Consider the following 9,981-nt stretch of genomic DNA (forward strand, 5'->3'; position numbering starts at 1 on the left):
GCTGGCTCTGAACTGCAGCCCTCCGATCTCAGCCTCCTGAGTAGGTCTGCAGGCACCCAGCAGTGTCTGTATTCTCAGGTGGTGCCATGGACAGAGGCTCAGCTGTGATTTCCTCAAATTAAACTAGCGAAAGAAAGATAAGAGCCCGCTGCACTGCTCTCCGCTTGGTATTGGCAGTTGGTTACAAGCTGTTTTAGTTGACTTAAGGCTTGGGTTGATGACAGGGCATGAGTCTGATCTCAGGGCCTTTCTGTGACTCTGCACATGGAGGTCCCTGTGTTTGGGACATAGGTGGTGCCCGCAGGAGAGCTGCATTGAGCTCGTGTCGCTGGATTTGCTGGCTACCAGGGCCCATCCTGCAGCTGACCTCAGCCAGCAGGCATGTTGCAGTGGCGGCGTGGGCATGCTGTGGCTTCAGGGTGGAGACTCTGCCAGCGTGGCTTCTTGAACATGGTCTCATGGGGCCTACCTGGTGTCCGGGAGGAGGCCTTCGGCCACCTGGTGGAAGACACGGGGGGGGGGGGTGCACAGAGCCCAGGCCTCTGACCTGAGGGCGTCCCACCCCCTGTGCAGTGAGTGCACCTTAGGCTGGGAAGGTGGCTGGTGGTGGCTTGCCTGCCAAGCGTGCTCAAGCCCTGGGCTCGTCATTGGCATGGCCTCTCTGTGTGGTCGCAACCTCGGGGGCCACCGCTGGGTCAGACCACCAGAGCACTGCTCTGCAGGCTGCAGACTGGACCCGCACCGGAAGCCCTGAGAGCAGGGGTGGCAGCCTCTAGGCTGGCCAGGCACAGAAGCTGGGGAACCTGGGTGGCTGTAGGCACGAAAACCAAGCCCAGCTCCCGGGTCTCCGGGACTCATTCCCAAACCTGACTGTCCGGACACAGACCCGGGGGGTGGGGTGCAGGCTCATGCTGAAGTGCTTCAAGGGCTTCACAGAGGGGGGAGGCACAGGGAGGGGTCGAGGTCCACAGCCCCCCGTCTGCCATGCACAGCTGCTTTGTAGTTGGCTCTGCAGTTCGCCAGGTGTGTCTGGCCGCTGTGCTTTCCCGTACAGTTGTCAAGCTTGGCAGCTTCGAAGCTTGATTCTAGAATGCCTTAGGCCTCCATGGCTGTGATCAGATGATTCTCGTGTGGGATCGCCGTGTCTGGGGCCGGGAGCGTGTCTGGCCACGGCCCTTCCATGCCTGAGGGCTCTGGGCTCGCCTGAGGCCCGGCCGCCCACCGCCGCCGCCCTCCCGCAGGGACCAGTCCAACGTCCGAAGGATGCACACGGCCGTGAAGCTCAACGGGGTTGTGCTCAGCAAGTCCCAGGATGCCCAGCTGGTCCTGCTGAACATGCCCGGGCCCCCCAGAAACCGGCAGGGCGACGAGAACTGTATCCTTCCCCGCAGAGCTGGTGGCTGCAGGGGTGTGGTGAGGATGTGGCTGGGGCTCCCTGCAGTGGGATTGGGGTGCCCCTGGGCCTGTCCAGCGGTCCCCAAGGTAAAGTCATGACCTGGTGTGGGGTGCGGGAGGCGCTGTGGTCCTGCCCTACTCCACGCCCTCACGCCACCGTGGCCGCACAGCAGGGAGAGGTCAGGCAGAGCAGAGGCCTGGGTCCCGGAGCAGACAGGGAGGGGCATTTGAGCCGGGGAGGCCGGGCAGCGTGGCCCGAGCGTGGGAGCGCTAGCCCAGGACAGCGCTCCTGACTCACGTCGGCTGCAGGAGGAGGTGCTGTGCACACCTGAGGGGAAGGGAGGCTCAGATGGGGGAAAGGAAACAGACTGTGCACTGGGGCATCTGTGGAGTGGTGGGCCTCCAGGCTGGAGGTCAAGGCCTAGGACCTGAACTCGGGGCCTGGGCTCTATCCCTGAGCCTCTTTTTGCTCAAGGCTAGTGCTCTACTACTTGACCCGCAGCGCCACTTCCAGGACATGAAAGGAGACCCTCCCATTCCCACCAAAGCTGCTTAAATAGGTAGAGAATTCCCGAAGGGCGGGCCGTCCAGGCCGTTGACGGTGAGGCTGTCCCCGCACTCTGACCATCCTCCCCTCGTCTAGGGAGAACCCACCCCTGCCTCCCCACACGTCCTCCCCTGTGGTTGAGAGGACAGGAGCCAGGGGGCAGCCTGGCTCTGTACTTGCAGCAGAATGGCAGCCCTGTGTTTCTGAGCCAGAGCGGGGGCGTCTCCCGTGTGTGCGGAGCAGGCCTGCGGCTCCTCCTTTGTGACAGACCAGGCCTCAGGTTTGAGGGGCAAATCCACAGGCCTCAGTATCGCGGGGTATCCTGCTAGCTGCGTCACTGGGCCCCGGCCTCTCGGAGAGAGTCCATCCGCCTCTGCAAGGCCCTCTGAGTGCTGGCTCTGCCTGGTCTCCCGCCAGACTGGGTGGGTGCCTGTCCTTGCCCCATGTCCCTAAGCCTTGAGAAGCAATGGCTCCTTGCCCTTTTGGGGACTTCCCCCTCCCTTCCCTTTCCTGGGCCCCCCAGGTCTCCCTAACCCCACGGGCCCACCACTGTCTGGTGGAAGCCATCTTGCCCTCAGGTTGTGCAGCCTTAACCCCACCCCATAGACATGGAGTTTCTTGAGGTCTTGACCGAGGGTCTCAACAGGGTCCTCTTGGTCAGAGGTGGTGGCCGGGAGGTCATCACCATCTACTCCTAACGCCGGACAACACCGAGGACAGCGCCAGCAGCCAGGCCGCCCTGCCACGGCTGGCTTCGTCCAGGTGGGGAGTGCGTCCAGCCGTGCCGCGTGGGCAGGCACTGGCCTGGGCTCCCGCTGGGGCCTGCGAACGGCCTCTGTCCACCAAGGGTCCTTCTCAGACTCCCCCTCCAGAGCCCGGGCTTGCCTGTCCACGGCAGCACTTTCCAGCTCACCCCGCTGCGAACCTTCACGCCGTCCCTCGGAGTGGAGGCGGAGGACTGCCGGGCCCGGCTGCGTGTTCCTGAGACTTCCCCGTCGCCGTGTGCCTCGCCGTGTCTGCAGGCTGTGCAGAGCTTCACGGGCTGCCAGGCCTCGCTCAGTCTGGCGCTCCCCGTGCCACGCCGCGGGGACGGTGTGGGCCGTGGCCGCCTGGTGTGTGAGGAGGAGGTGGTCACGCGAGGCACCTCGCTCGCTCTCGGTCTTCTTCCAGCTGGGATTTATCCTTTTTGTGGAAACTCAGCCGCTTCCTTTCGAAAGCACTGGTAGGTTCCCGCTGGAGCACACCCACGAGCCCCGTGTGGTCACTGTAGTGAGGACAGGGCACCCACGAGCCCCGTGTGGTCAGCGTAGTGAGGACAGGGCACCCACGAGCCCCGTGTGGTCACTGTAGTGAGGACAGGGCACCACGAGCCCCGTGTGGTCAGCGTAGTGAGGACAGGGCACCCACGAGCCCCGTGTGGTCAGCGTAGTGAGGACAGGGCACCCACGAGCCCCGTGTGGTCAGCGTAGTGAGTCCCTGTGCCGCGGGCAGAGTGTGAATGCTGCAGTGCCTCTCGGCTGCCCAGCACAGGTGCAGGAGCCCTGCAGGAGCCCTGCAGACGCTGTGCGCATCTGTTCCTGCCCGTGTCCGGTGGCGAGCCCCTTCCGCCCGGCCTTCAGAATGAGGCCATCAGAGGCCTCTGTCTGAGCACGCCAGGCCAGAGCACTGGGTCTGCCTCACTCACGGAGGCCTTGTGTCCTGTAGGGTGGCAGAGCCCTTTACTTTCAATGACCTGACAGAGTTGCACTTTACCTCGAGCCTTGCTTTGTGGGTCGTGTTCTGTCTCTCAAGCTGTGGGCAGTGCAGCAATCCATGCCCCTGCTCTGTACGGCACGTTTATTTATTTAAACATCCTGGTGGGGTAATTGCCGTGAAGGGGTTTCCTGGGCCGGGTCCTGGATTGTCTTGCTTCCAGGATTCCCAACAGAACCAGTCCTGCCTTTGGAGCTCAGGGAAAGGCAGAGGCCCTGCGGGGCATTTGTGGGCCCAGGAGGGTCGGCTCACCCCAGGCATGGCCACCCAGAGTGCCTCCATCGCCTTGCTCCTTTCCAGCTTGGCTTAGATCTGAGTTAAAGCCACGCCCCCTCCAGCCTGGCCCCCCCCCCCCCCCGTTCTGAGGGCCTCCCCGGGGAGATGGGCAGCGCTCCCTGGCCAGTATAGGAAGCTGACCCTGGGTGGCAGGGCACCGCTCAGGTCCCAAGCCTTCTCACTGTCGAGGCCTGCCAAGGTGAAGGCCTCCATGCCTGGTCTCCCCTGACCAACTCCCCGACCCCTGTAACTGTAGCCATGCAGAATTGCGTTCACGATGTTTGGGGCTTTCTATTTTATTTGTTATTTTTAGGTTTCTTGTATGATTTTGTTAGTAGAATAAAGTTCTGAAATTGGAGTGTTTGGGGAATCTCGTCTCTTACTGTGAAGTTAAAAACAGCTAGAGAGCCGGGCGCGGTGGCTCGCACCTGGCGTCCTCAGCTACTCAGGAGGCTGAGATCTGAGGATGGAGGTTCAAAGCCAGTTCTGGCACTGAAGTCTGTGAGACTCTCAACCCCGGTGAACCACCAGAAAACTGGAAGTGGTGCTGTAGCTCAAGGGTAGGGTGATAACCTTGAGCTGTAGAGCTCGGGGACAGCGCCCAGCCCCAGAATTCAAGCCCCACAACTGACCAAAAAAAACCCCAACAACAACTAGAGAAAATGTACACACGACTTCTGTCCTGGGTTCCTGCTGGCTGATCGGCCAGGCCCAGTTTGAGTGACCCTGACGGAGGCCACGCAAGGCGAGGTGGATGGCCCATCTCACGATGCGGGGCCCCGAGTGACGAATACTTCTGAGTTTGCGTTTTCTTGGAGTGGTGCAGAAGATCCCTGCAGTCCAGGTACGGGGCAGGGTGTGTGCATGTGCATGTGTGTGCGTGTGTGTGTGTGCGCGTGCGTGCATGTGCGTGCGTGTGCGCGTGTGTTAGAGCCAGACTCGTTCCTCTGCACACACTTCTTGGAACCACACCTGTGGTCGCTGTACACACTCGTCCGCTGTGGCCTTTGGAAAGCTGGTTTTCATGCAAGGCACACGTATTATAAAATGTACCTATTTCTTCTGCACAAGAAGGAGCATCAACCACCAGCCAAACAAACGGCTGTCCGTTTGTTTTTTAAGGAATGATGCAAGACGCTGGTGTAGAGACACACGCGGTGGGAACCTTCCCTGGGGCTGATGGAGCCACACCTGGCCTGCCAGCCAGCCAGGCACCCTGCAGCCCCTGCCAAGCCTCGTCATGGGTGCTTCAGGTGGCCTCACTCGAGTCTGCCCCGCTTGCTGGGATGAGCAGAGTGGCACTGCCCCTCTGGCCTCACTCCTTGCTAATTCTTGGGCCACCCTTGTTCTCTGAGACTCTTGCCTTTCTGGGAAGCAGAACACACCGCACACCGAGGAAACCCCCCCTCCCCCCCGCCGTCCCTTGGTCTTTATAGAAGGGCGATGCACGCTCGTGTCGGCTATTTGTGAGAAACCCCACAAAGCTTTGCGTTTTCTGTACGGCACCAGAGGTCAGAGCCGAGGGCTGACCTCCCCACCCCCCACTCCCCCCTCAGCATCTGGGTGGAGCCCCAAGCTCTGGACCCCGCTTGGAAATCGCAAGGGGGAGAAGTTAAAATGTCTTCTGTCTTCCATGCTTTTAGGAGTTACACAGAGCAGCTTGGGACAGAGCTGCCCGCAGCACCGAGCACGCTGGGCCGGCGTGTCTGGGAGGGGACACGGAGGAGCAGGTCCTGGAGTGACAGGCCCACAGACAGCAGCCGGGGCCATTTGAGTCCCCGTTCTGTGCGCTCCCTGGGACCCGAGCTGCTAAGATGGGTGGAGGTGGTGATGGTGGTGATGGTGCCTTTGGATTGTGGCCCTCAGGGCCCTGCACGGGTGGCAGGTCCCTCACCGCCTCGTGCTCCACTGTGGCAGGCTGGCTGGGCCTGGGCTTGAGTGGTGAGTGGCCTTCCCGGCCCTTTTGCCGGTGCCGCCTTTGGCCGTGGGGCCGTGGCCAGGGCTGTGGAGGAGGCGGTGGGAGCTGGTGACTGTCCTGGGCTGTCTGGGGTGGCGGGGTAGCAGCCAGGCAGTGGCTAAGGGCTCCCCCCACCCTTGCTGCGGCCCGGCCCTTGGGGGACCTGAGGAACTGCTCCTCCAGCCCCTTACGGCCAGGGCCCGGGGGGCCGGCTCGGCAGCTGCCCCTGTGTGGTCAGCCAGCACTGGTGCCCTGCGCTGGTGCCCGCTGTGGACATCGGACTCCTGGGAGCGGCGCTGCCTGGCTGGGGTGCTCCTGCCGGGCTTGTTCTGGCGGCGACCCCGCAGCAGGACACAATGGGGCTGAGGTCAGACGTTTGCGCCCTTTTCCTCCCTGCCCCAGGCGAGCCACGTGTGCCCACGCCCACAGCCCACACCGGGCCGGGCAGCCCCATGCAGCCCGCGCTGGCCCCCAGGAGCGGCCCCACTGCTGGCTCGTGTCCCTGTCACATGGGTGTCCTGTGAGTGGGTCTTCTCTCCTGGCTCATCTGTGGCCCTGCCTGTGGGGCGCCAGTGCACCCCCTCTTCTGGAATGACCTCGCATGATAAAATGCGGGCCCTGCCTCTTGGAGCACCGGTGCCCAGCGGCCTGGGAGGTGGGCCCGGCACACAGCCAGCTCCATCCCACGCGACATCAACAGGCAGGAGCTTCCTGCGTGGAAACCTCCCGGGGCCACCCTGCTGTGCCCTGCCCTCAAGGCCTCAGTAGGCAGGAGGGTGAGACTTGGTTCCCACACCTGGGTGCAAGGAAGGATTGGGCCCTGGGCGGGGGCGGGCGGGCACCCTGGCCCCTGCTGCGGGGCCCGCCTGGTATGGGGAAAGGGCCTGCGATACCCACCAGGACCAAACCTGAGGTGGGGCCTGACCCCCTGCCATGGCCAACAGCCCATCCCGACAGCCGGAGGGTGCTGAGCACACCGTCCAGGGTGAGCGGGAGAGCGGCGAGCCCTCCCACAGCAGCCCCCGCCCGGGCTCCCGCCAGTCCTCTGCAGCGTCACTCTCAGAGCCAGGGCTCCGGGTCTGGAAAGGTGGCATCCTCTCTCCAGCTCCACGTTCCATGACTGAAGCCCCACTCAGGCATCCCCACTGCTGCTCCTCCTCCTCACACGCCCCTCCTTGGCTCGTCCACTCACACCTCTGCCTTTCCTCACTCAGCCCTCACTCACTTGTCTATACGCCATTTGTCCGCAGTCTGCTTTCCGGGCATGGAACCTGAGCTCAGCGCCGAGGCACTGTCCTCGGACACTTTTTGCTCAAGACTGGAGCTCTACCACGCGAGCCATGGCACCACTTCCAGCTTTTTCTGTGTATGTGGTACGGAGGCATCAAGCCCTCCACCACCAGGCCACGCGCTCAGCCTGCCTGCTCGTGTTTTCATCGTGTCTTTGTAATTGACTCACCCAGGATGGCATGCTTGGCTTGGCTTGGCTCAGCTGTTGCTCTGCGAGCCACCCTTCCACGTGAGCCTTCCGAAGGTTATTTTCTGCCTAAGCTGGTCTAGCTACTCCAAGTACATAGAATTACAGTGCCCAGCTCGTGTGTGTGTACGTGTGTGTGTGCGTGTACACACTCAGGAGCACATGCACGGCACGTGTACGTGACCCGGGGGAGACGTGTAAGACATAGCTGCGCTGTTGCTGGGCTGAGGTAGACACCACCCCTTCCTCAGAGGGGAGGGGGAGGGGAACCCCTCCCCGGCGCAGGCCCGACCTTGACTGGTAGGAGGGGCCCCCTTCCTCTGCTAGAGGGTTCTGGGCTCACGGTCAGTTCACTCAGTCTCTCTGCTGCCTGAGGAATGGTTGATGGAGGTGTCCGCAACCTCGTAGGTGGTGTGCATAAGACCGGACACGACCTGGGACCCACACAGCAGGCTTCGGGGGCTCTCCCGGATCCCGTCTCTCTCACCTCCCTCCGACACCAAGCTTCCTGCCAAATCCCCTCTTCACGGGCTCAGCAGCTGGATGCTGAGGTGTGCCCCAGCCTGAAGCCTGAGGGTGCTCTGACCAGGCCAAGCTTGGCCTCCCAGCAGTGAGGATCCCCTGGGGACAGAGCCAGGCCTGTCCCAGCTGGGCCATCAGCACGTCCCTGGTCCCTGCTGTGGATGAGCCACAGAGCCTCCCATGCCTCCTCTTGCCCTGGCCGGCTCCAGGCACTGTCCCTGCGTCCTGGTCCTTGCCTGAAGTGGCCCTTGGGCTCTCGTCTTGCTGAGACATGCCCCCTGCCACACAGGGGTGAGGGTGCCTTAAGCTCTAGTCACCAAGATTCCCTTTCCTAGAAAGAAGACACGACATAGAGAGGCAGTGACATTGTTGGGCGCTGGCTTCAGGCCTGGGTGTTGTTCTGGATGAGATTCACACTCTGCTTTCTTCTCCTCCCCTCAGATGGGAGCACTCCGTCCTGACCTCAGACAGGCTCTACCTCCTCAGCTTCAAAGCCAGCAGGGGCATCCTGGAGGGTTTGGTGGTCCGGCGGCTGTGGGGTGCAGGAGAGACCTAGGTGCCCTGAGATGCTGACTGAGGCCACTAGAACACTGCATGAGTGGCTGCAGGCAGGCAGGCAGGCATGAAGCCACACGGGCCAGCTATGAGAAGGCAGACAGACACCTGGCCCCTGCCTCAGAGACACGGGATTAATGTGAGCAGCAGGACCAACACTAACCCAATGGGAGCCTAACTCCTGGGGGCCCAGGGTGGGGCCTCACCCCCGGTCCTGAGGCCCAAGTCGAAAGCACGTGTTGAAGGAAGCTGAAAGCAGACCCTGCAAGGCGAGGGGCCCGCAAGCCGCCTCCTCCACAGGGCAGGCTTAGTGCCTTGCTTTCTCCCGAAATCAGATGTCTTCTCTAGTCTGCCTACCTGCTGCATTCTTGAGTGAGGGTTGGTCCGTCTGATTTTGGGGTAACTGTGTTGGAAATCATCGCTAGCTTGGTAAGTTGAGGTCACGTGGTCTCCTAGAATTCCCACGTGCTTCATTAAAACCCTGCTTCCTGGCCAGGCCAAAAAGTACACACCTTCCGTTGTGATCTGCCTGTCCCCGCCATGACTTCCTGTCACTTCCAAGGGTGGCAGGCGCCACATGGGGCCATGTCCTCTCACCCCTCACACGCTGACATGGCCACCTGCTGTGGACATGGCTGGAGGGCCGTACACTGTCCAGAGGGAAGCACACAAGGATTAATTCAGTGCTACAGGGAGGAGTCACAGTCCTCGGCTGGTGAAACCTCTCCGGCACCCGCAGCGCCAAAAGACCAGCAGTGAGTGGTCAGCAACATCGCTGCCTGAATGCGGGGTGGCCGTGGCTCCCCCCCCCACAGGGACCTGGACAAGCTGTGTTTTAGGCACTGGAGGGAGCTGCAAAGCCCTTCGGCGTCCGTGCTCAGGTGGACCTCCACGGGGAGGGGGCATGCCGGGGAATGTTCCTAGCATACAAAACCAGGCCCTGCACACACACACCGGCTCGCATGGGCCTGCACGCACACCTTCTTTTCTGGGGGAGCAATGGGCCTGCCTTGGGACGGCCCCTGTCCCCTACCCCCCCTCCCTGTCCTTGCCGCCGTCATCTCGACTAGGCCAGGGCCACTGCACTCACCCTCCTGCTGTGTGCCTGCTGTGTCCATGCCTCGCAGGGGACTGCCTCTCATCCTCCACACAAGGTCACGAGAGCTCATTTCCCAGGTGCCCTGGGCACTGTAGGTGCACAGGAGAGTTCCTGCTTGGGCTGAGTGGAGACGGCCACTGTCATGGCAGCCAGGACAACGGTGGGCAGCAATCTCCAGTGTGTAGCCTGTCCACTGGAACCCTCCCTGGGGATGTGAGGTCAGAGGGTCAGTGCCTTCCTCACGCCCCAGGGCTCGGCCAGGGGCCTAACGTGACGCCTGCCACCTACCCCAGAAGGCAGGGGCCAGGATTCCAGGAGGTTCCTGGGTGTCAGCTCTGGCTGGGGAGCCCCTAGCTATAATCAAGACAGGAACGAGGATTCCCTAACTTCTCACTAACCCC

The 9,981-nt window shown here is 62.2% G+C and overlaps 1 protein-coding gene across 1 annotated transcript in view; it reads left to right on the forward strand.

Moving 5' to 3' along the window:
* The window catches only part of Slc12a7 (solute carrier family 12 member 7), a 97,358-nt gene extending 94,688 nt beyond the window's left edge, over positions 1 to 2,670 (forward strand). The window contains exons 23-24 of the mRNA XM_090332158.1: positions 1,242 to 1,375; positions 2,549 to 2,670. Coding sequence (XP_090188284.1) covers positions 1,242 to 1,375; positions 2,549 to 2,640 — 226 coding nt within the window. The 3' untranslated portion in view covers positions 2,641 to 2,670. The remainder of the gene's footprint in view (positions 1 to 1,241; positions 1,376 to 2,548) is intronic.
* The last annotated feature ends 7,311 nt before the right edge of the window (positions 2,671 to 9,981 follow it).

This window comes from Megascapheus bottae, chromosome 4, assembly GCF_031878675.1.
Source record: "Megascapheus bottae isolate mThoBot1 chromosome 4, mThoBot2.hap1, whole genome shotgun sequence".
Taxonomy (NCBI): Eukaryota; Metazoa; Chordata; class Mammalia; order Rodentia; family Geomyidae; genus Megascapheus; species Megascapheus bottae.